General features: G+C 40.3%; 2 protein-coding genes across 4 annotated transcripts; one reads left to right on the top strand and one right to left on the bottom strand.

Moving 5' to 3' along the window:
• Positions 1 to 5356: 5356 nt before the first annotated feature.
• Positions 5357 to 9288, top strand: lmod2a (leiomodin 2 (cardiac) a). Its single transcript, XM_087797409.1, has 3 exons — positions 5357 to 5701; positions 6866 to 8020; positions 9166 to 9288. Exons 1-3 carry the CDS (start codon positions 5444 to 5446, stop codon positions 9184 to 9186), a joined length of 1434 nt encoding a protein of 477 aa, XP_087653535.1. The 5' UTR covers positions 5357 to 5443; the 3' UTR covers positions 9187 to 9288.
• Positions 9289 to 10301: 1013 nt separating this feature from the next.
• Positions 10302 to 25449, bottom strand: wasla (WASP like actin nucleation promoting factor a). Of its 3 annotated transcripts, none has more exons than XM_087797000.1 (11): positions 24996 to 25449; positions 21350 to 21484; positions 21185 to 21271; positions 19421 to 19517; positions 17313 to 17336; positions 14735 to 14936; positions 14116 to 14158; positions 13367 to 13520; positions 12414 to 13048; positions 11866 to 11956; positions 10302 to 11529 (listed from the first exon to the last, which is right to left on the bottom strand). In XM_087797000.1, the coding sequence occupies exons 1-11, from the start codon at positions 25098 to 25100 to the stop codon at positions 11468 to 11470; spliced, it is 1635 nt and encodes a 544-aa protein (XP_087653126.1). In that variant the 5' UTR covers positions 25101 to 25449; the 3' UTR covers positions 10302 to 11467. The 3 variants fall into 3 exon arrangements, with proteins under 3 accessions (XP_087653126.1, XP_087653127.1, XP_087653128.1); XM_087797001.1 differs by having other exon boundaries at positions 11866 to 11971; positions 12432 to 13048; positions 24996 to 25448; XM_087797002.1 differs by lacking the exon at positions 17313 to 17336.
• Positions 25450 to 25869: the final 420 nt, after the last annotated feature.

Genomic DNA, 25869 nt, shown 5'->3' with positions numbered 1-25869 from the left:
ATTGTAACTAGTTCAGGACACGTCTTTTTTGTAACAGTGTGACTTTGCCGGACCTTGTTGCTGGTACCTTGGCTTCACATAAACGTTGTCTGATTGTTACAGTACTCACAATCTTAGAGCTTCTTTGATCCTCCTGGAGCTGATTATTGGTTGAGCCTTTGCCATTTTGGTTATTCTGCAATCCATTTAAATAGCTTTTTCTTTCTCAGCTTTCTGGTTTTGGCTGCCCTTTTTGGACGTTTAATATCATTTTAGCTGAACAGCCTTCCATTTTCTAGGTTTCCCCATCTTTTATTAATGTCTTAATCAAAGAACGATCATCTTCTTTGAGTTTCCTGTTTTTTTGGACAATTTTTTTTATTCTTTTCTTGAAAGACATACATTTACATACACTAAAGTTACTGTGCCTTTAAACAATTGGGAAAGCCCAGATGATGATGCCATGTCGTTGGAAGCTTCTGATTGATTGATTGATTCATTGACAACATTTGAGTTGATTTGAGTCACATTTTGGATGCATTTTAAGGCACACCTGAACCTCCCTGCTTTTTTGTGAAAATATCATGGGAAAGTCAAAAGAAATCAGCCAAGACCTCACGAAGTCTAGTTCATCCTTAGGTGCAATTTCTAGATGCCTAAAGGTGCCACGTTCATCTGTGCAGACTATAATATGCAAGTATTAACACCATGGGAATGTCCAGCCATCATATCGCTCAGGAAGGAGATGGTTCTGTGTCCCAGAGATGAACGTGCTTTGGTCCGAAATGTTCAAATCAACTCAAAAACAGCAGCGAAAGATATTGTGAACCCTGAAGCTGGTAAGAGTGTGTCATTATTAACAGTGAAACTAGTACTGTACCGGTGTGACTCTGCCAGGAGGAAACCATTACTCCTAAAGAAACATAAAAAAGCCAGATTTGCAAATGCATACATGGACAAAGATCTTAATTTTTTGAGACATGTCGTGTTGTCTGGCAAAACCAAAATTGAACTGTTTGGCCATAATGACCATCGTTACGTTTGGAAGAAAAGGGGGGAAGCTTGCAAGCCTGAGAACACCATCCCAACTGTGAAATACGGGGGTGGCAGCATCATGTTGTTTTGCTGCAGGAGGGACTGGTGCCCTTCACAAAATAGATGCATCATGAGAAAATAACATTTTGTGTAAATACTGAAGCAACATCTCAAGACATCAGCCAGGAAGTTGAAGCTTGGGCGCAAACTGGTCTGACTCTATGTATGACTCTATGTATATAGACATACATAGGTACATATTTACCTATGTATGTCTACATAGGTAAATACACCTTGCTTTAACCCGTCTAATATGTCCATTATGGATCTTTCCACAGGTACCAGCAAGTCCAAAAAATATATGATGACCCCTGGTTAGGTTAAGCTGCCAGTGTTCAAGATAGATCCTTCAGAAGGATTAGATATTTCAGTCAGCAATTATATAGAGATTTCTAGTAGGAGTAAAACAAGGTCGATCAAGACTGCATTCAGACTAACACCTCCGGTCAAAGACAGTTTTGTTAATATTCCATTTTTCGTGCCCAGGACTATACAGGTGATGAGAGATAATGCATAACTACGGTGCAATACTTAAATACTGATTTTTTTTTCGTGTTTGCAAGGTGTCGTGGATGTAAAAGCTCTTGTCTATCTTGTTGAGTGAAGACAAGAGTTTACTTTTGTTGTATTGGAATAAACTGAATAGATTTTCTTTGGCTTAATCCCAGTATGCCAGGGCTGCAGGGGCGTTAAACTGAAAACTGTGATTGTTAGATCAAACACCAACATGTTGCTTTTTCACTGTACCTGAGCCCTATCAAACATTCATCATGAAGGTTCCTGACTTTTCTTTCTTCACTCTTGAACATGGAACTACAAGCAGGTCAGGAATGTTGTGACATTGCTGCGTGCAAAATACGTGTCTAAGTGAATAATCACAGATATTGCCAGACAGCTCATCACGCTCCACTGCTCACCACTGTTCACTCCACCGCTTATTCTTCTCTACTGATGGACTTCAGACAATGGCTCTAGTCACGAGTCATGATTATTTTTGTATTCAGGCACGTTTCTCACACTCCACTGCAGAGCACAGCTACATTTTACTGCACTGATCATGTGACAATGACACTTGCTTTGCATGGACAAGATGAGGACTATTGCATGTCATAAACTTATTTTCCTGTTACACAAGAACAAAGTTTATCTCTGGAGCAGAAACCCTCTTTCAAGTTGTCACCTGTGAACACTGATGCTTTGTGAACTCAATGAAAGACAGTCAGCATGTTCTTAACATGACCTTAACTATAGTTATTCATCCATGCGTTTGTGTCTTCTCGTCTGGACTATTGCAACAGTTTATTTTCATGTCTTAACAAGAAGGAGCTGTCTCGCCTGCAGTTGATTCAGAACTCTGCAGCGAGAATTCTGACCCGCTCTAGTAGAAGAACTCACATTTCTCCGATCCTTAAAACTCTTCACTGGCTTCCAGTTTCTTTCAGGATCATCTTTAAAATGTTGGTTCTTACTTTCAGATCTATTCATGGTCAGGCTCCTCCTTACATCACTGATCTGATCCAGCCTTACACCCCAGCTCGGGCTCTGAGGTCTGTGGATCAGAATCTACTTATGGTTCCTCGCACACGGTTCAGGACCAGAGGAGAAAAATCCTTCCAGGCTGTTGCTCCTAAGCTTTGGAACGATCTTCCTCTCTCTTTGCGCTTGATGGAGTCTACTGACTCCTTTAAGAAACATCTTAAGACGTTTTTATTTGTTCAGGCTTTTCCTTGATTTTCTGGAACTCCTGTTGTGTTATCAGTTTTATCTTGACCTTTAAAATATATACTTTATTGATTATTGTTTTGATTGTTTAAGCGCTTTGTGACCCTGGTCTGGAAAAGCGCTATACAAATAAAAATGACTTACTTACTTACGTGTCATTTTTCATCTTTGCTACCCTGCAATGGATGAGAAGAGTTCTATTTGAAAACACAATACTGATCCATGAGTTATTTATTGAAGCTGTACATGTGTAAACGATTCCCTATATTATTATTAAAAGGGCATTACATGGTGATATGCATCATGCAATCATAATGTTTGTATTAAAAAAACATTCATAACAAAAAAGAAAATATTAACGTATAAGAAAGAAAGATATCTGTTTACATCTACATTTATTTTTATCAACGGATTCTTTTGATCCAAGTATTATCTCTGTTTCATTTTGTTCACCTTAAGAGGATAGGATACAACAAAAACATTTTGGGCAACTGGGTCACCTTGACCCTGAGACAACACAAGGGTGAAATACATTTTTCCCCAACTTTTTTAGGTCTTCATGAAATGGAAATAAATAATATTCTTTCATATGAATTTACACAACAGTGTCCCGATCAGTTTGATCTCTTATGATGAACTGATTGGCAAGATTTTGCGTTGGCGCTGCATGTGTCCTTGTCTTCCCCTGGACGCCGCGTGTTATTTGTCAGAAGGAAGAGATAAACTTGGATTAGCCGGTGGGGAGTGATGATCACAGTGCTCCTTTCTTCTGAGCTTGTTTCCACTGAGACTCTGGATAATAATCAGAAGTAATCCAAAGCAAAGTTCAAATCATCTGGAGATTAAGGATGAGAAGGGGGTTATGTCACTCTCTCTTCATTTACATGTGCAACATGATACAACTCAGCAAGCAGCTCGTTAGAGACCTTCGCAGAAGGATGCCAGCTGATAGTTGTCATAGCGACCGGACAACAAACGTTGTACATGTCAGTGTTGAACATGAGGGTACAGAAATAGATGCCATCTCCGACAACATGTATGACCATCAAGAGTCGTCTGTGCTATGAACGCCTGATGAAACGCACAGCACTTGTTTACCTGCGACGGCAGCCTCTGCTGTATCCATTAAAATCACACATGTTAGACCACCTTTGGTGCTTCGCGGGATATTTTTCATTGAATTGTTTATTATTTTGTTTGCCGGTCTAAAACAGCTGCTGTGATTTCAGTAGCAGCAGACGCTTTGTTAGGCTACAGACAGGAGACTGTGGGAGGATGAGGAATCATTTGACCGATTTCAGATTTTCTACAAATCCTGTAATGAAGCCCTGAAATAAGTGAAAAAAGTTTTTTAAACACAGAACAAAACATGGCAGTAAAACAAAAGCATGTCACAGTTTAAACACTGTGGTTCAGCACCATGTTGTTCCAAATTCCTTTCACTTGGAGGAAAAGTTTGTGCAGCGATGCTGCTTGGCTTTGGAGTTTCAGTATAGATTGGGGAATATTCTGAAGAGAGGGGGTTGAAATTACAACCTTTTAAATAACATTTACCACACCTATAACAACACACCAAATTGTTTTTATTCAACTTGAAACCCTCACCAACACTCATGGGCTTAGAGTAATACCGCTTTATGGGAGCCTATCCCAGATTCTACGGTCGAGAGGCAGCGGACACCCTGGACAGGACGCCAGTCGGCACAGCACACAAAGAAGTACAACCCTTACACACACACACACACACACACACACACACACACACACACACACACACACACACACACACACACACACACACACACACACACACACACACACACACACACACACACACACACACACACACACACACACACACACACACACACACACACACACACACGATTTTCCAGACATTTCCAGATTTGACCTTGAAAATAAGCTCTCTTACATCAAAACTGCTGGAATCAGACCTAATCCATGCCCAAGTATTCGGGGAGATCTCTCTACCATTACTGTGTGGTACTGAGCTGCAAATGGCTGCAATAGTCTGTATGAAGTACATTATCATTTAGAAGGTGGAATAAACACTTAATTTCTTAATACAGAACATTGTGAACTTTCCTGAAAACAATTGACTCTTCTATTATAATTAGACAGTAGAAAAAAACAGGTTCTTTAGTTTTATAGAAGTATTTTAAAACCCTGTCTGCCCGTAAGTGATACTGTTCCACCCTCTGAAGGAAGCAAGTCTTGCCAAAGGGTTCCAAAAGTGTCAGGGTGTGACATGACATTATGTAATAAGAGGAACTTTGTCTCTGATGTTTCCCCTTGGAGTTTGTTGTCTATTTTCTTCAAGATGCTGATGAGCTTTTAGCGCCGGGCACTCAGCGGTCTCACATTCTTTAGTAATCCCAGCTCATCGCACACCCTCCAGACAACACCCTAAAAAAAGACGTCCCGCCCCTTTGTTCCATCTGGCAGCTGGACCAAGTTGTTGTACAAGGACTAACTCCGAGTGACCCACTCACCAGACATGAACAGCATCCCTGGCCTGATGGAGGAGAAGATACGGGAGCATCGGCTCACGAGAACATAGAGCTCCTTTGATCACAGACGTAAACGGTAAACATTCAAGCGTGAACCTCAGAAACCAGAAGGAACCATGAGCACCTTCGGTTATCAGAAGGAGCTGAAGAAATACGAGGAAGTGGACGAAGAAGCACTCCTTGCCACATTGTCCACCGAGGAGCTTCAAGAACTGGAAAGAGAGCTCGCAGAAATGGACCCGGATGACAAGGTGCCCATTGGCCTTCGACAGAAAGACCAGACAGCAAAAATCCAAACAGGAAAGTTTGACAGGGAAGCTCTGCACAAGTATTGGGAAGAAAACAATCAACAACTGTTGGAAGCCAAGTTGAAGGTGAGATTTCTTCCACAGCAATCAAATTTCTTCCAAATGTGTTTGGGACCAACTGTTGCAACAATATACAGTAAATGAATACGTGAATAAGCTGTTATAAACTCTTTTATATCTGAGTGACATGGCTAACATGGCTAACTTTTAACTTTGGAACACACAAACATATACACAATACCGAGAGCAATCTTAGTACAATTTTCTAAATATTCACGAAAATGGTGGTTTGACAAACACAAAATAGCAACAGCAGAAGGAGCCAGCATTTAGGAACTAGGTAATTTCTGGTTTGTATGCTTCTACAATTAGATTTCTCATTTCACACACGATGACTTTATGTTCTGTGGTTCTGGCGATAATTACAATAATAAAAATGTTTGTAGAAATAGTTTGAGAATGGCCCCTGTGCCTTATTGTTATATTATACTTGTAGTTTTGCTTTGAGAGGCAGCAAAACAATAATTTAAACAGAAACCTTTTGTCAAAAATTCAGAAGTATTTGCAGATATTTGCAGAAATATTATTGATCATCATTGTGGCGGCTATTAAAATGCAGACCTCATGTCAATTGTTCCCTACCCATCAGCACATTTTTACAACTATTTAACAAGTCAATCGACACTTTAATAGTGTGATCATTTCCCCTCATGGTTGGCTCAGTATCCAGGACCTGGACCGATGTTTTTCGTCCTCCCTTATGACCTCTTCACATCATCACCACTCTTCTATGAACCTCTAGTGTGTCTCTTCCTCTAGATCAATCCTAGCTCACGTCTGAATGTGGTACATTGATGTAAAACAGTTCAGTAATTATTTTTAGTTTCATTCTCAATAATTAAATGTTCTATTTCAAGAGCAGAAGATAACTGGAAAGAACTTGTGTGCCAAAATATATCACATTTAATTTCCGTTTCAATCTAGTTAATTACAGTTTGCTATATTTAGTAAAACGCAACCTTAACTGCTAAATCTGTCATCTATTTTTACTGCTAACTAAGATTCATGTCTGTCTTCACACAAGAAGGAAAAGCTGTCTTTACATGGTCCAAATATATAGAGCAAGTTAGAAATACCATTTTTAATTAATGGCGCTGAAGTTACGAAGGGCTTGTTATTTTGAAAAATGTCAGGCTACGACCTAATTTTACACTCCGTTTCCATCTGCAGGAGGAGCAGCCTGATAAGAGCAAGCGCCAGGGCGAGAAGGAAAACATCAGCGGTGCAGACAAGTCTCCGGACCAGATCAAGAGCACAGAGGACAGGAAGAAGGTCCTGCAGAAGGGGAAGAAGTTGGCTAGTGTGGCCAGTAAAAAGAACACAAAGGAGGACGAAAAGAAAGACCAACGAAAGAATAATGAAGACCTCTTCAAGAAAGTCACAGCCAAGACTAATAGCGAGAAAACTGTGAATGTGACCCCAGACAGAGCGAGTGGGAACCCCATAATCATCGAGGATGCTCTGGAGCAGATTCTTAACAACGATCCGTGTATGAGCGAAGTCAACCTGAACAACATCGAGGACGTGTCTCAGGAGACTCTGCTCCGCTTCGCCGAGGCCCTCGGCTCAAATACTCACGTCCATGTCTTCAGTCTGGCGAACACGCACGCCGACGACCGCGTGGCCTTCGCCGTTTCCAAAATGCTTTGCCAGAACAGTTCCGTAAGAACTCTGAACATCGAGTCCAACTTCCTAACCGGTCAGGGAGTTCTTGCTCTCCTGGCGTCCCTCCAGCACAACCGGACTCTGGTGGAGCTGCGCTTCCACAACCAGAGGCACATCTGTGGCGGGCAGGTGGAGATGGAGATGGTCCGGCTGCTCAGAGAGAACACGACTCTGCTCAAGCTGGGATACCAGTTTGACCTCCCGGGGCCCAGGATGACGGCCACTAGCATCCTGACACGGAACCAGGACCAGCAGCGTCAGCAGAGGCTCCAGAAGAAGAAGGAACAAACTAATTCGGTGACGTCGGGACATGGTGCGGAAACGGAAAAGAAGCCGTCGAAAAAGCTGCCGCAGGCTTCGAACACACTTGACAACAAAAACCCGTCCGACGCACCCTCCAGGAAGATCGGCGAGACAGTAAAACAGCACGAGAGCCTTAACAGCACCAGAGGTCAATCCAACCAGAGGAAACCCAAATCAAAAAAGCTCAAGAACGGCGCCAACGCAAAGGAAAGCGTCGACATCCTCAAAGAGCTGAAGAACTCCTTGAGACCGTCGCCGCAGAAGAGACGAGGCGAGCCCTCGCGCCCGCCGCAGGGGTCGAGCCGAGACGACCTCATGGCGGCCATTCGTGGAAGCAGCATCAGCTCCCTCAAAAGGGTAAGACTTCCTCAGAGCCTGTCGCGGGCTGGAGAAAAATGTTCCTCTTGAGCAACATCATTTTTGCCAAAAAAAAGCCATTAGAGGCCTCCCAGTCAGTAAGTTCCGGCTGTCACCAGACAACAGAATCCATCACTCAACCATGAATTACTGCTACTCTGTTCGGATATAAATAGTCTGGCTGATAAGAGAGACGGGGGGCTGCTCGGGGGAGGGACGGCAGCGAGAGGATTCTCACTCCAGAAGTAATCAGTCTTTGGAGGATGTCAAGCAAAATCTTCATGCAGATTCATAGAAACAGAGGCGTTTTTTCATCCTGTTTAGTGAACAAATGCACATGCCAAGTGTGGCTCTGGCTAGAGAGCAAACAGTTTTTTCATTGGAGCCATGAAACACATTTTTACTGAAACCTTCACACGTAAACGCCCCTTTTCTTGTGATCTTTCTCATTGCAGATGTTAAAAAGGTTAGCCAAAAACAATACTGTTTCGGGGGTCTTCACAAAATGTAATACAGATGCTAGGCCTTTATGCACAAAGCAAAACAAGGAGAGGAAATCAGAATGTATCAATAAAGAGTTTGAGTTTTCCTCACTCACTCACCCCGAGACCTTTACTATGACGTCACAGGGTCACAAGTGGGCTGGGGGTCTGGAATAGAAATGTGTGGGCTATTGAAATGCAGGCCTGGTGTCAAATCTTTCCCTTTGCACATTTGTACAACTTCTTAACAAGTCAATCGACACTTTAATAGTGTGGAAAGAGTTACCTTAAACATAGAAATTGTAGTCTATGTTTCCAAATGGGTGTTTATTTGTCCATATATTCTGTATTATGATGTAGCTTCAGGCTTGTTTTTGGCAACATTTGTCGTGTTACAATTGGACGATCAAAAATGCTTCCCTCCTGAAATATCCATGAAAACGCATCAAAACATTCTGGGACGATCGTTAAAGAAACTGAACAGTAAATGATAGATTTTTATTCTGATGTAACATGTGCAAAATCTGACAAACCTGCCCAAAGTGAAAGCAACAACTTTCTGGCGCCAGTGATGTTTAAACACTGCTGTCATAAATGGATTGATAACGATATATTTGAAGCAAAGATTGAGAATGAAGCCATAAATCTGACTTTTTGTTGCAGGTGGACTCGACGCAGACTTAAACCTGGACGCTGATCTGGACTGAACACATTCATTTTCATGTATTAAGCCACCACACTTAAATCACTTTACCAGTTGTCCTATTGTTTTAAGACACATTTGACGTCACTGTAAATATTGTTAGCAATAAAGATTTTTTTTGTTCACTCCGTAATTCTTTTTTTTGCAGTTTATTATGGTTTTAAGTGCTTTGTGACCCTGGTCTGGAAAAACGCTATATAAATCAAAATTACTTACTTATGTAGGATCTGGAAAAACAAGCGAGCATTGAAGTGAGTCTAGCAGGTTTGAGATTTGAGAAACAAACCACTGAGAAACAGAAGAAAAGAGGAGATGGTGAGATGCTGAGCCAAGACAGACGACCATATTTGGAAAGGACAGGCCGTTCCCTCAGCGATCACCATGCTCTGTGCAACTCAATGATTGACAGGTGGTCCAGACTTCATAGCTCTGAACAAATAGAGTTATTCCAAGACTAGAGGAGCAAGTATAGCCCTCGAACATGTAACATTACACCCATGATAACTCTGTTGTGGTTTAATTTAAGCTATTTTTAGAAGGTTCACAACCGTCTGTCTGTCGACAAGTCGTTTAAAGAAATCTCATCAAAGTCTCTCCAGTTCATTGAAACAGCTGCTGAGTAAATACAGATCCCCCGAAGTGAGAAGAGGAGTGGACCTGGAGGCCACTGCTGGCCACTGACCCCTCGTGACTTTACAGAATGCCATTTCAGTGTTAAACGGCTTTAGAAGCAGATCAAATGCTCCGCCTACAGTGATGAGAGACGTCTCTGGAATTCAACCATGAAGTCATCCCTTTTAACATCGAGGGAAATCTGGCCACAACCCTCATTGTTCTCCTAGTTTTGCTTACCTTTCATGAGGAAAAAAAACACTCAATCATGTGACGGCCAGAGTTCTTAGAGGCAATCATAATTCAAAGCTGCTTTAAATAGTTCAAATAATAGAATGAAGTGCCAGAATAAGGACGGTCCTTATGCCTTCATATTGGGTCCTGACTTGATTGCAATACTGAACCGACTACTAGTATTGTCACACATAATTTCAAAACACAGTAAAAGCATAAAATGAAAAGGCAACGAGAGACAAGTCGAATATTTCAGTAAATAACATTTATTTAAGTATACAATTTAGTATTCTCAACACTTCTCAACCTCCCAACCATTTCACAGGTCTCAAGTCAGAATCTCAGTTTTCTGGTGCAGCTTCGACTGATGGTTAAAACAAGCAATGAAACCTTCAGACGGACGACGACGGGCATCGTCGTGACCACAAGCTGCTTGCAAATGCCACATTTGGTTTATTATCGTTAGCTTTTTACTCGCTCCATTAGGAGGCATTTAGCGTTGCATTGCATAAAATGATGGTTTGTTTCATCCTTTGCTTGTGTGATGCTGTGTTAATGACCCGAGCACTGCTAATGCTAGGTAACAGAAGACAACAAAAACAACAAAGTAGATGGAAGAACACAAGTCCCATCGAGTGTCTCAGCTGTCGTGCTTCTCCACCATATAAAGCTAGAGGAAGTTGTCAGTCGTAAATGTTTACTATCGCACTCTTTTTTTTAAATGTCTGTAAAATGTAACAGGTCTGAAATGAAATAAAATTTGTCTGCAAATATACAAACAAAACACACAAACAAGAGCTAATGTGTGCAAATATACTGCTTTAATTACAATAAAAAAAAGAGAAAACCACAGGAGGCTATGAGCCTCGTGCGTTTTGGTCAACGATGATGAAAAACAAAAACGCAGCTAAACTACGATGTATTAAGAATTCCCAAGATACGAAAAGAAGAACAGTAAGAAAATAGTGTTATCTCACATTGAATCCGACTGCCATCCAACACAAAGAGGATCCTGCCCGTTTGGTCGCACGTGTCTCTCGGTTAAACTCTCAGACAGCGGATGAAGCTCGGATAAAGACAAAAATATTCTTGGGAAGTAACAAGCATCATGAGTTTGCATCAGCTAATTATTCTTCCTATCTAACCCTTAGAGTCCTAAGGCTCGGCGACGCCATGATAAGTGCTCACGACAGGACTAGTAAGGAGAAGTTAAGGATCTGGAACTTGAAGACAAACTCTAAAATGTAACGGGCGAGGTATTTTCCTCTGAACGAAGAGGGAGAAAATGAATAGACAGCTAATCATGACATTTACATGGTTGTTTTAGTCACTTTGTATGAAGGAGTTGAAGAGTTTCAGTCAGTGTTCTTATAGTGTATGTTATGTGTGAGTAACTGTGGTTCAGAGATATTGTAACTAGTCCTCCCACTCGTCATCGTCCTCAAAGTCCTCTTCTTCCTCATCATCATCCTCGTCATCTGTCAAAAGATATCACAGTTTCAACTGATGAGAGATTCATACGTTTCACAAGTAGATCAAATGACAGGATTTACACTCTTTAACCACCTCAATCAAAAATACTGGAGACATTGACCTTTATGAAGATCAACATTTCAGTTTTAGAGCATAAGCTGACTTCCTTGGTCATTTCCTATCTAGTCACACTTATCCTTCTTCATGTCCTCATTTACATCCACATTTTTAAACGCAACTTCAAAACCTCCATCAGCTGCAGACTGAGAGGAGAACAACACATTTAAACGAGACGTCTAGACGTTTCCCTCTGAGGTGGTCACATGATTCAGGTGACTGACCTGAGGAATGGATGGCTTTGCTCCTCTTCTGCATCACTTCCATCAGAGCGCCCACGATGCCTGCGGTTGGAGCTGGAGTCGGAGGACCAGACTCAGGATTATCCACCTGCAAGATAGTCATCAAGTCCCTCAGTATGATGTTTTGAAGTTATTATTTGATAAAGTTATCCCACGTCTGAAATCTTAACGAACAAGAGGTTACAAGAGTAAAGTCTATAATGAGTGAATAAGGGTTTTTACTCCTCAGTTCAGCTCTAATCACTTCACGCTTTGTTTATAAAAAACGATTCCATAGGAGGTGGAGACTTCCGGGATTAATGATGCTGCATGACAAGCCTCGATAATTTGACCAATCCCAGCAGAGTGGGTGTGGTTATGGTAAACAAGATTTAATCTACAGAAGAACCAAGTGTTTTCAAAGAGAGTTTTGTACAGACAGACACATACTGATGAGTACAATAGAGGTCCAAGAGCAATTAAAGAGACACTTAAATCAACACGTTAGTTGCCCTTTAAATAATCCTTCACAGTAAATGAACATTAACAACATTCCTCATGAGACTTACCGTCTTTAACTGAATTCCTTGTCGGATCTGGTCCAGCAGGGCGTCTCTCCCAGTGCTGGAGGCGGGTTCTTTGTTGTTCTGCTCCACCTTCTTGAGCTGGGTTCCCCCTCTGATCTGCTCCAGCAGCGCAGACTTCCCCCCAGGATTTGGTGAAGACGTGGAATCTCCAACATCGTCCATCTCTGGAGGAGGTGGCGGTACAGGTGGAGGCGGTGGAGGCGGTGGAGGTGGAGCAAGTGCTGAGCTGGTTCCGCCGTTCACCGGAGACTGGTGGGCCAAGGGTGGGGGTGGAGGGGGTGGAGCTTGAGGCGAGGATGTAGAGTGCAGAGATAAAGGAGGTGGAGGAGGAGGAGGCTGATGATGGTGGTGGTGGTGATGCGGAGGAGGAGGTGGCTGATGGCCTCCTCTGGTGGGAGGAGGCGGTGGGGGTGGAGCACCCAAAGTTCCAGGCCTGGAAGGTGGCGGAGGAGGAGGAGCCGAGGCTGGAGCTCGTGAAGGAGGAGGTGGAGGAGGTGCCCCACGGCCTCCTCTGGAGGGTGGTGGAGGGGGAGGAGGAGCGGAGCTGTGTGGAGGTGGAGGCGGTGGAGGACCCCCACGAGATGGGGGAGGAGGAGGAGCTACAGGAGACGACAAATAACAAATGAACATCTCAGCCATTAAAGGTTATAAAGATCATTCGTAATCATTAATAGTGATCTACTCAAATAAGAAAATATAATCAGTGGAATCAGTTGACAGTAATTCTTCAAGAGGTACACAAGAAGTCTGGGACAGAGCTTCAGCCCAACATTCAAATGAGCTGCCTGAATTCTAGAGCTCGAACTAATCAACAAGACCTAATTGCTCTTCATCCAAACTGACTGACTGAAGATTTGGACATTTCTCTTTGCATTCTCCACGCTCAACACATCAACATGGACACCACTTCACCTCACCTTGCCTCCTTAGCTCGTTCTTCACAGCCTCCACACCTCCTTTCTTCTCAATGAAGTCGTAAATGACCTTAGAAGTCTCCCTGTCCTTCAGCTGAGCTTCTGAGATGCCACACATATCAAATAGGTTCTTCAGTTCAGGGTCCAGGTTGTTCAGCTGCAACGAGACCATTTCCAAACTTTAGATCCGACTTCCACGGTATTGTAACATGCCAACAAGTTAGTGTGGAATAGAACAGATATTGAACCTCTGAGAAGCCAACTGACGGTACAAGATGGACCCCTGCTGACCGATTGTTGGAACTTCTTCAAGACGTTCGCTAAGAAATAAATCACTAGAACAATTTGGGATACAAACTTACTTAAATGTGTTCCTTATTAAATCATTTGTACAAGATGATTTTATATTTTTTTCATTTTTCATATTCTCAGTAATGATTGGTCTAATTTTGAACAGTCATGACTGGTTGTACAACCGCATTCTTTAAATGATGATCTTCACTTTTTACATCAGATTTCTCACATTTCGTTCAAACATTTGTATGTAGTTTAGCAATAATGCCGTACATGTATACATACAAGGCTGTAATATATAAACCAACAGACAATTTTTCATTCATTGATGCATGTAGAAGCAACAAATGCCCTTTGTGGGATGTCGTCATGCAGTTGCTACACAGGTCACTATTGTTTCTCTTCTTCTGTGTGCGTGAGTGAGTGTAAGAATTTGAGTGTGGGAAAGGGGTACTCACATCAAAGCCTGTGTTTGGGTCCCAGCCCACGTGACCAATGTGCCTATACCGGGCAGAAAAGATATGTCGTAAGGGAATATACACACCATCAACACACACACACACGCACACGCACACGCACACGCACGCACACGCACGCGCACGCACCCACACACATGTAATCAGACTCTACACGTGTAACATGTCCCTATAAGTTTATGTTGTACATCATTACTAAACATGCAGACATGGTTGAAGAATACAAGATAAGACAAATGAACTGAAGAAAAGTAACATTTTGACCATGAATGGAGGTTACATATGAGCAGTATGGAGGCATATGGATGTTTTTAGGTGCCTTTTTAGAGGAAGTTTGATTCCGGACACTCAGTTACTTCATTCAAATGGATATACATTTTTGTTTACAACTCAAAAAAAAAACAGATTACTCTGAAAATAATCCTAACCCTTAGTGAGTAAAAGATAAGCAAAGTTTACATTTTTGAACTAAAACTTTAAGGTTATTTTTATTTTTGCAAGTGTAAATGCAGGCGTAAAAAACAATCCTTAACATAGTTTTATTAGAACAAACCTTTCCTAAATTTAAACAAAATGGGCTGTGAAAGAGAATGGGACTCACTGGAAGTTGCTGGGCGTTCCAATGTCAGCCTTTGTCAGTTTCTTCTTCTTACTTTTGGTCTTCTTGTCCTTGCGGCTCAGTCCTCCGTGACTCAGCATGTTGTTGATGTGGTACGGCTGCTGGTGGCTGTGAGAGTTGTGGAAGCGCACATTGTTGATCTCTGGGTTCTTGATGTCCACAGTGGCCATGGGCAGAGCTGGACCTGGACACAGAGAGTGGCATCAATGTCTGTCCATGTGTTCTCTTGGCCTTTTAAAGTTTCTAAACTCTTATGCATTTTTAATTGAGTCTTGTTGTTTAAGCACATTGTGACCCTGGTCTGTGGAAGGTAAAAAAATGGGGTAAAAGTTGCCATTGACCAGAATGATAGAGGCGGCCGCTTCTCTGAACTTATCAATACAAATTTAAAATGAAAAAAAAGTCAATTAAAAGTGAGAGGGAAAACATTCACGGCTGTATTTTCTCACAAGAAACAACTCAAAGAACCTTTTCTAGAGGCTCTTTTTAAATCCCACTGATGAACAACATCCAGGGAGTAAATGAAAATGCTACAAGAGGCAGTAGCAAGATACTGCAAAACACTAGTAATCCATCAAAGAAAACAAAGAAAATAGTTTGCCTACTAAATCAAGAAAATGGAGAGTATTATGTTCTAGTTTACACGTTTTAAATGTGTCGGACAAAGTTAAGCAGGAGACACAATACAAGTTTCTTTTATCCTTAGTCTTTTGAATATTTTTGATATATAGAAATGAATAAGGGACAACAAATATTTTCTTCCATAAATATGAAGGTTTTATTTACTTCAAGTACCTAAAGTCAATCTCAGCAACTCACAGCCACATCTAGCAAAACCACTTATCCAATGCTAATCCAAGCCCAACCCCTAGTCTCCCCATGACCACTTGATGTCTATGACCAACTGATGGGTTCGGCTCAAGTCTGCCATCTTTGAGACGTTAACAGAGATTGTTCCGGTAGTGGTCGGTTATAAAAAGCAGCTCTGACATACAAGAAACAAATATTGAATGACAACACAAACTAGTAACCAAATGTGCTCACACGAAAAGGCAAAAAGAGCAAACCTCAATTTGAAGATTTCAGACTGAATCATCAGATGTCGATTAACATGGATCAACTGGACCACATGCTGCGTCAGATTAAATATCTCCAAAGGCAAAGCAAAGAGGAGTTTTAATTATTCTACACATGTTTACGGTAACTATGAGGCCAACAATTTAAGAATTTGAATTACAAAATTAAACAAATTGTTACGAGCAGAACCTGTGATTTAAAAAAGGTGAGCTTTTTTAATTAACTTTTAACTTGTTCAGGAAAAAGGAGTTTGTGGTAAAGCTGCTCAGTAATCCTACGCTCTTCAAGGGATTAGTTACATTTAAAAATGCATGGACATTTTGAAGACTGTAAAGAATTACAAACAAATTCTTATTCTTAATACATATGCATGTGAAGTTTATATATATATTTTTGTATTAGTGTATATATACTGTACATAAAGATTTAATAATAGAGAAATTTACCTTCAGTTAGGTACTTGTATGTATTTGTACTGTATTTTCTTGCATATTTTTCCAGCACCTCTGCTGGTTCTTTGACCTGTGTGTTTTAATTTTGTTTGTAAGTATATGTACAACTTGGATGACAATGTTGGGGGCCATGAAAGGCCAGTTTACTGGTCTGACTTTGATATGAATCACTGTCAGCTACAAATAAACTTATGGGACGCTTTCTTGGTTGTTATGAGTTTCATTGGCTCAGCAAGCTGTCAATGCGTGTTCGCAGTTAGCAAGAACTTTGATAAACAATAAATGCCAATGTGGTTGGCTTTCTATTCTCTCCACTGAATTTTAACTGATGGACATTTTTGTATGAATATGACATTTTTTAATCACAGTTTGTGTTGATGTTTTTAACTCAGTTGCAAGTACAGCAAGGATTACAGATTAGAACCCACTACTCACCCACAGAATCCATGTGGGCTACATATGGCACAGATGGCTTCCTGCTGACAAGATTAACCTGCTCTCCTACCTCAATTCAGTGTCGGTGTTTCAGAGTCGTTCACGCGTCAGTAAATGCCACAACTAAAAAAAAAAATGCTCACCACATACGAGTCTGACAATGTTAACATAATTCAGGATGACTGCAGTAAACGTTAATTAAATGAACATAATGTTTAATGAGAAACATTTCAGTTTTTAAAGTATTGTTTTTGTGACATTATTATAAAATATAAAGTTGAAGCTGAATAGCACAGAAGAATGTTACCAGAGAACGGGCTAGAAGAAGCATGTGATATCCTTTGTTGGATGTGAGGGAGTAGAATCACAGCATAGAAAGATCCTACTATAGTAGGTGATGAATGTCGATTACAACACCACATGTAATAATAACAAGTAATAATTCAACAGTAAAGGGGCTATGCATTAGATTAGATAAAAAAGGCAAATTTACTCAATAATATACTAGGAGTATGTAAAAGTTTAAAAATGATATAGTTTAAAATATATTGTATTTTTTTTATGACCAAAAAGTTCAGTAACAATATCCAACATACCATTTTTAGGATCACCTCTTTTGTCTGCAAAAGAAAAGTTTAAACAATTTTAACTTCAAAATTCACCTATGGAGGTTTTAAAATGAAGTTTGAAACTCGGATATAGTGAAAGGTTTTGAGTGAAGGCAGGAGGATTATTGAGTGTACATGTTTCTGTTAGAGTTAGTATGGTTATGAAAGTTGCAAGAGAAACATGCTTCTTCATGTTTCTTAGCTGGAGGCAGAGATTGAGAGACAGTCTAGGACGTATTTGACACAAGCAGAAGAGAAGCAGCCTCAGTTGTATACATCATAAAAACCTGGCACCACTCCACCGAGAGCGTTTGAACTCAGCAATCATCACAGTTTGAGAGGTTCAGATCAAAAGGTCGACACGCTGAGGAGAGCTGGATAGAAGCCAGAGGAGCTCTGCTGGTTTACTACAGACTACTTCAACAGCAGAGGAAAAAAAAAACAAGTATAAAGTCGCAGTAAAGAAACTATCCCATACAGACCTCAGTCCTCGTCCAAAGATTCAACGGGAACATGGACAGAAATAAAGTTCCATGTGGAGAGCAGCTGCTTTATATGCAGATATGCTCCACATGCTAGCAAAAGATGCTTTGTGTTGAACTTGCCCACACAAGAACAAGCCAAGTCATAGACGCTAGAAGTTGGCAGCAAACATTGATGGACACTAGTCTCACAAATAATTGAAAATTACATATTGATAGTTGAATCATTTTACTGTTATAATTGATCTGATTGTTTTGTTGCCTTCAACATTATCCTAAGTTTAACTGCCGACTGTTTTCCATCCATCCATCTATTATTTGTCATTTGAAATAATGCTAAAGGTAAAAGGGTGGACTTTGCTTCTTCTACTGGAGCATCACATAGTTTAATAATATAGAGTATTTTCTTATCAACATTATGGATACTCACATTTGTAAGTAAGCAAAACTAAGATGTTTCTTGCACCAACTCATTAGGGAAAACACTTCCAAGCCAAGCCTGCCTTTTCAGAGTAATCAGTTTCCTTTTACTTATAGTCAGAACTTTAAGTCAATTTTAACATAGCAACAGGTTCAGTTGTTGTCGTCGTCTTCATCCATGTCCAGAAAGACATACTTAAAAAGATCCAAAATGGTGCTAGTCTGTAACATATTGTATTGAAGCCTCGACCTAAAGAATTGTTTAGAAAAAACGTGCATAAGTCTGGATTCTAAGCGTGTTTATAGCGGAAGCTTCAAGGCTATCACTTGTGTCTAAACCACGTGCAATGCGTTTCAATGAGGGAACACTTCAAGCAGGAGCTGAGAGAAAGGAGCGGTGGTAGAAAATGAGTCAAATCGTTGCGTGTCTATCAAGTTTATAACATAAATGCTTTGAATAAAAAAAAATATAAACTGGATTCAAGTTGCATTTGTCAACTACACCAAATTAGATGTATGGACTTGATAATCTCTCGAGATCTCCTTTGGGAAATTGGGTTTCCAGTTCACAGCAGACAATAGAAGGTACAGCAAGTTTCATAAAAACAAGAACAAAGTGAAAACAAAAGAACAAAGTGCAAGGGATGAAAAAGTGCAAGACTAAAGGACATAGATCAAAGGAAATAACGCAAAGAAAATTAAACAAATGAAAAAGGATACAAAGATTAACATAGAATACAATTTCAAGTACTTTCACTCTGCCCCGGGAGACAGAACTATACAATCCTAATAGCACGAGGAATGAATGAGTCCGTGAGTCTATTAGTGTTGCATCTGGGAAGGAGCATTCGTGCTCCATCTGCTTCTCTGCTCACTGATGACAGTGTTCAGAGGATCACTGTCATCATCCATGATGGACAGTAGTTTGTCCAGTGATCTCCTCTCAGCAATTGTCACCAGTGAGTCCAGCTTCATTCCACAGAGCCAGCAGACTATAATTAACTACAACTATAATACAAAAAATATATTATTCATGATACCAAAGTAAATTAAATTCTAAAATATATGCACAACCTAAGGTTGATGGGACCGAACTGGAGCGAGTCAATGAACATGTGAATAGTGTTAGAAGATGATGTTATGACTTTTCCAGAGGTAAAAAATTAAGCAGTCTAAATAAAGGCAGATACTTACCAGTTTTGCGTTGTCGTCTGTTCAGTAGGTCATTTATTGCAACTCTAAATCTTTTGGATTCCTCCTCACTGGCAAAGTTCAGACCAATTTGACTAGCCTGTAGATAAATTAAGAAGGATTGAGTTAAAAGCCTGAAGAACGCAAGACTGGTTGGTATTTGCTAAAACACTGCTAAATAAATCGATCACTTGTTGAGCAATTTAAACTTTTGTTGATAATGTAGCGTGGGGGATGAAATGCACATCCTCATAAATATTAGAAAGTCTGACTTTTGGTATGGAGAATGTGATTTATTTTCTAAGACATTTCAGAATAATATGGGTTAGTTCACTTCAGACCATTAAAGGGCAACTAATGTGAAACTTTAACTTTGTCGCAAAGGTGCAGTAAGTCCTTCATGATGACGATGCTCCATTATAAATGTATTACTTTACTAAGTTCTCCCCCGAGTGAAAACGCGTGGAACAAACGGTTACAAGAACGGACCCATTACGTTATAATGGGCTTCGCTCCTCCTGCAGCAGCGAAGAACATGCTGGTCTTTCTCTATACACTTTTCTAGGAGGTGGAGACTTGCTGGATTGATGACGATGTGCTATAAAAACCTAAAGGCTTGACCAATCGCAGCAGAGTGGGCGGGGTTAAAGCACATTTTGTAATTTAAATATCTCCTTTAATAAATAGATACATAACAATCTCTTTATTAAGAGACTTTTGTACAAACATACACATACTAATGGTTAAAACAGAGGTCCAAGATCAATTTAGGAGACACTTCAATATACTTATTAGTTGCCCTTTAAAATATGACAACTATACTAGTTAATTAATGTATATGTCTGAGCTGTTGCAGAATAATCAATCATGTTTTTAAAAAGCAGCTAATTACATAATTTATCTTTTGCATTTTCTATGATGATTTTGAAGACAGTCATTACTTACGCTACACGACTTTGCCAAGGCAACATGCTTGGACTGCCAATGTGGCTGAGGTACCCATAGTACATTTAGAAACTTTCTGGAAGTAATAAATGAACCGACAAAACAAATGCACATGCTGATGTGGGTGTTGGGTTCAGGTTGGAGAGGCTTCACACTTTTACAGTGTTGTAGCAGCAGTAGAGCCAGAAACAACTTGGGGTTATTTAAAACACAAACCGATTTTGTGACACAATGTGTTAGTTCTAAAGCATAGTCATGAAATTTTTCTGTGACCATTTGAAAGTGTTGAATGGATCCTGGCTTGCTTTAGTGCGCTCATTTCTCAAGCAGTTGGAGCAAAAAGCCTTGCTCTTTTAGCTTTGCCTGCAAGATCCCAAGAACTTACTTGGTTGACTGTAAAAACTCTTAACACTTTCTATGAAGCTCTTGTGTTCGTTGGTAGAATAAGAAACTTTTCTTCTGCCAGTGTTGTTAACACAACTTAGGAATAAAGATGGCATAGGAAAAGCACACAATAAAATGGCACACAAAATAATTATGCATTACAAACAGAATCAGAAGACATAACAACGCATTTAAATTACTTTAAGATGTTAAAACGGTTTATAATCATGTATTAGAACTTATTGCAAGATAAATAAGGTATTTTAAGTGGTGGAGGCTAAACTTCTATTAAACATGATTTAATATAAGTAATAAAATGTCTTATTTATATATGCTTTATGCATGAGACCTTCAGAGGAAGTGTAACATTACCAAAACTGTTTGCAATCGCACAGCCATTTTTACAACTCAAAGCAGGCACACTTTCTTTATACTCACATCTCCAGCAAAGGTCATAAAGTAGGACCTGGAGCAGCTGATAGCAAAGTTGTGGTACAGTTCCTGTTCAAACATGGTTTTCCCTTCCTAAAACGACAACAGAAACACTGCCTTAAGCACCATGTAAAAGCCATGTCATGCATGTAGTGCGAAGGAGTCCCTTACCTTGATGTCAAAGACTCTGATGAAGTATGACCTCTGTGGGTTGTCTTTGACCAAACAGGCGACTCCACAGCACTTCTTCAACCAGCTGCAGCTCCGGTCGGCCCCATACACCTGAACCACTGCTGAACACAGGCTCTGAAAACATACCATCAAAGTATTTCTGTTAAACTTGAATTTAACAAATAGAATGCAGATCTGGAGGAGCACTATTTTTCCATCCCCTCTTATAGTAGCTTCCAGGATTAGACCAATACGGTTTCTGTATGAGAAATTCAGTCAAAAAAGTTGGAGTGCAAACGAACTTCTTCATTTTCTCCTGCCCAATGGCTGGACTGATACCGATTAATAGTAAAACTTGCACTTCCATTCAAAATGAGTTGTATGAGGCTTTCAATAATGAAAGACCACATAAAACAATAAACATAGCAGAAACAAAATCAAGTTTTACTGTAATTCATATTACATTATTAGGGGCGACATAGCTCAGATGGTAGAGTGGTTGCCTGCAGTCCAAAAGGTTGCAGGTTCAATCCCAGCTCCAGACAAGCTTGTGTCGTTGTGTCCCTGAGCAAGACACTTCACCCTGATTGCTCCTGATGGTGAGCTTGGCGCAAGTGTGCATGCCTACTCCCATCAGTATGTGTGAATGGTTGAATTTCCCCTCGCGGGACTAATAAGGGATTCTTAAAAAAAAAAAAAAAAAAAAAATTACCCCCTTCATGCTCCACCCAGACAACTGACTTTTATTGCCATCCTACTTTTCTTCTATTATGGAAAAATCCAGCCATGAGTTCCTGTAAATGTTGCGCCATTTATACCCATCAGAGCTTTGTTTGGCTAACTTAATTTCCATCTAGGACTCACAGATGACGGATCAAATGGGAAAAGCAGCCCTCTGCTAAATAATGACTGAATTGAAACAACCCCTGTAAAATGTGATGAAACCTTTTAAATGCGACAACCAGGACATAATTAAAATACAATGATTCTCACAAGAGTGAATAAGTATTTAATCTAATTCTAATCATTTTCAAGCTGAAAAACAGAGCATGTTCCAATATGAAAATTTCAAGATGCAGCATTTTTCTCGGTGTAGTCGATTAAGAAAGATTAGGCATGAAGATGAAGACTAGACAAACAGGTAAGCCAATATCAACATGTTCAAAAAGTTGTTCATAAATGTCAATACATTTTGGAATATAACTAAAATGAATCGCGGAGCATTTACTGGAAAGGGGAAACGCTAGAACACTCTTTCCATCAGTAACCTGAGGTGAATTTAAAGAGCTGACACTAAACTTTTGAATCTCACAAACGGTGTCTCTCTTCAGCGGTCGACCTTCGCGAGGAGGACAGGATGTGGAGCTGCTGTCCTAAGCAAACAGTGCTCACACGCTTGTCTGATTTGCAGTTTCTGCCTAGGTTTCACAGCAAATCCTCTGCCAGAGTTTCAAAAATTCATCCAACATGGAGCAAAAGGAAATGCCAATGAGCCGGTTTCCTTCTGTGTTTTACGATGAGCGGGGGGAAACTTTTTTTTAACATGAAACCAGGCTAGGTCAACACCAATCACTTCAGCAAACCAGTAACCTCGAGAACAGTTTATCAATGTTACATTTTCTTGTACTGACATTGAAGTCAATAAAAGACTTTGACGTGGTCTTTCAGATGTCAACATGGTCTCCAGGCAGATGACCTTAACCTTTGATGAACCAGAACTTGGATGCATTATTCTAAAGAGTGCTACAGGCTACTGAAAGATAAATAAATGATAATGAAAGTAATATACTCAATTGCAGAAACTTCACCACTTTTACAGTGGGTGTAGACTGGTCTAGGTCAACTTAAGTTTCTTTAACCACAATACCAAAAGTCAGCATTTATAAAAAAGACATGCAGGCGCACCCCTATTATTAAACATTATGCTTCCAATCAAACAAGGTTTGTGTTGAGAAACACTGAAAAACAAGACAGTGACTCAAGAGACAACTTATTACAGTTGCTTTATCAGTTATTACTCTACCGAATGTCAATACACAGTTTAATTAATGCATTTACAGAAGTCAAACTTGTTTTTCTTTCACCATTAGTGAGAAACATGATAGCAACACTGCAACCTGTATGTTGCAGCAAGGTCTGGTTTGGAAGACATTTACACATTTTTTTCAAAATGTAATATTATAATATTGAATCTCATTTGCCATGTTTTACACATTTGTTTACGTGGTTGGTTACCAAAAACCTTTAATAGTAAGTAAGTAAGTCATTTTTATTTGTATAGCGCTTTTCCAGAGCAGGGTCACAAAGCGCTTAAACAATCAAAACAATATTCAATAAAGTATTTACTTTAAAGATCAAGATAAAACTGAAAACACAACAGGAGTTCCAGAAAGTCAAGGAAAAGCCTGAACAAATAAAAACGTCTTAAGATGTTTCTTAAAGGAGTCAGTAGACTCCATCAAGTGCAAAGAGAGAGGAAGATCGTTCCAAAGCTTAGGAGCAACAGCCTGGAAGAATTTCTCTCCTCTGGTCCTGAACCGTGTGCGAGGAACCATCAGTAGATTCTGATCCACAGACCTCAGAGCCCGAGCTGGGGTGTAAGGCTGGATCAGATCACTGATGTAAGGAGGAGACTGATAATAATACTGACCGATGATTACATCAAGAGGATTCTTCGTTAAATAAAGCAGAGGGTGCTTCAATTGCATAAAAATAAGCTGTACTGTACAAAAAAAAAAAAAAACACACACTACTTCATTTTAAGTACTCATATTGATATTTTCTTTTTTGGTAATATACAAATTACATTTGCATTCCTGTCACGGAGAGATTTAAATAATATGTTATGAATCCTCTGACATTTTTTCGAGGTTCTTAAATCCATGTGTGTTAATGTAACTGTTCATTCGCTCAAGTAGAAGAACTCACATTTCTCCGATCCTTAAATCTCTTCACTGGCTTCCAGTTTCTTTCAGGATCAACTTTAAAATTCTGGTTCTTACTTTCAGAGCTATCCATGGTCAGGCTCCTCCTTACATCAATGATCTGATCCAGCCTTACACCCCAGCTCGGGCTCTGAGGTCTGTGGTTCAGAATCTACTGATGGTAAGTGCTTTGTGACCCTGGTCTGGAAAAGCTCTATTCAAATAAAAATTACTTACTTACTTACATTTACCGTTATAGTGACTCAGGAGCTTTGATACTGCAGTAGTTATTGAGGCCTTTACTTTATTGTTCAATATACTGTATATAAAAGATCCAAAGTTTACTTTAAGGGTACACGCTTATTCATCCAGGTCAGAATGAACAACAATTGTACATTGTAACATTCTTTATGAAATACCAGTTGAGAAAAGGGTCATGTTATTATTTGTCACTCTTCCCATCTGTTGTGTCAAGTAAATGAATCATCATTTTAGTCTCCAAAACAAGACCACATCAACCATGGTAAATCCAAGCAATACTTATATTATGGGCTATTTAAACAAAGATCTATCTGGCTTGTGTTTTTGGAGCAGACCACCTCAGGCTTAACCATTCTAGACCCTTTTAAAGTGTCTATTCATCTGCGACAGGAAAAGGGTGACTGTTGGTTTATGAATGTTTACATATTGTGGTTCCATTCTCAGGAGGTAAACAAACTTACAGAGCACTTCCTGCCCAGGTAGCCGAACAGACACTCGTTCTCCTGGGGGGTCAGCAGAATGGAGCCGACGTTCGCAGCCCTTCTGGGCGGCGGGTGGTTGTTCATGGCTTCGTCGTGTGATTCTACGTCGCACCCAAAATGCTGCAGAACTCCCGGGCGGGCCTCTGGAACAACACTGGCGGCTACAGGACATCCATGCGGGCTCTGGTCGCTGTGGCCTGCAGCCGGATCATCTCCACCGACGGTGGGCTGATGGTTGACGGCGACCGACGGGGGGGTGGGTTCTCCGGTTCTTCTCGGGTGCCACCTACTCCAAACCCGATCCTGGTCCTTTCTTCTTAGTGTAGGAGTGTGAAATCAAGTGGTTTGGCGTCTTTTTTGCATTTAAAATCGTTGAACTTTATGTAGAAACTCCCGCAGCTGCAGTATCGATGCGTAATGGCAGCCTCTCAGAGCAGACCATCTTAACAGAAGGAAGGGGGTGATATCGTCGTTCACTCGATAGTTCAATAATGGGTTTCAAACCTAATTATACCAAGTAAACAGTGAATCACATAAAAATAACGCTGTTTTTATCTTCATAACCCTAGATTAGACTTGTGATACGTTTGTTTAAGCTCAGTCAACGCTACCGAATCTAGCAAATAATGGTTCGGTCCAAAGTGTCACCAGGAACTGCAGAGGAAGAAGGAGGCGGGGCGTGTGTGACGTCACACGTACGTGCCAGCTGGTGGACGTAAAATGTAAATAACAGATGCTGACTTTATTTAGATGGATTTATTTTCTCAAGATGTCGTTAGAAAACATTGCATATGAAATAGAAAAGGTTTAATCATAATTCACAATTGTTGCAGTTTAAGGTGCTTAAGGTTCT

This window comes from Callionymus lyra, chromosome 8 (assembly GCF_982586985.1).
Source record: "Callionymus lyra chromosome 8, fCalLyr1.hap1.1, whole genome shotgun sequence".
Classification (NCBI taxonomy): Eukaryota; Metazoa; Chordata; class Actinopteri; order Syngnathiformes; family Callionymidae; genus Callionymus; species Callionymus lyra.
The sequence above is the reverse complement of the archived record's forward strand: the minus strand, read 5'-3'. Positions and strand labels throughout refer to the sequence as shown.

Bases quoted from the DNA above. Each gene is read 5' to 3' on its own strand.
- lmod2a (XM_087797409.1), top strand. From the start codon at position 5,444: ATGAGCACCTTCGGTTATCAGAAGGAGCTGAAGAAATACGAGGAAGTG. The intron at 5,702-6,865 runs GTGAGATTTCTT...TTCCATCTGCAG, and splicing joins TGTTGGAAGCCAAGTTGAAG to GAGGAGCAGCCTGATAAGAG. The intron at 8,021-9,165 runs GTAAGACTTCCT...TTTTTGTTGCAG, and splicing joins GCATCAGCTCCCTCAAAAGG to GTGGACTCGACGCAGACTTA.
- wasla (XM_087797000.1), bottom strand. From the start codon at position 25,100: ATGAACAACCACCCGCCGCCCAGAAGGGCTGCGAACGTCGGCTCCATT. The intron at 21,272-21,349 runs GTAAGGGACTCC...TTGTCGTTTTAG, and splicing joins TCAGAGTCTTTGACATCAAG to GAAGGGAAAACCATGTTTGA. The intron at 11,530-11,865 runs GTCAGTCACCTG...ATCTTTTGACAG, and splicing joins CAAAGCCATCCATTCCTCAG to ATGACGAGGATGATGATGAG.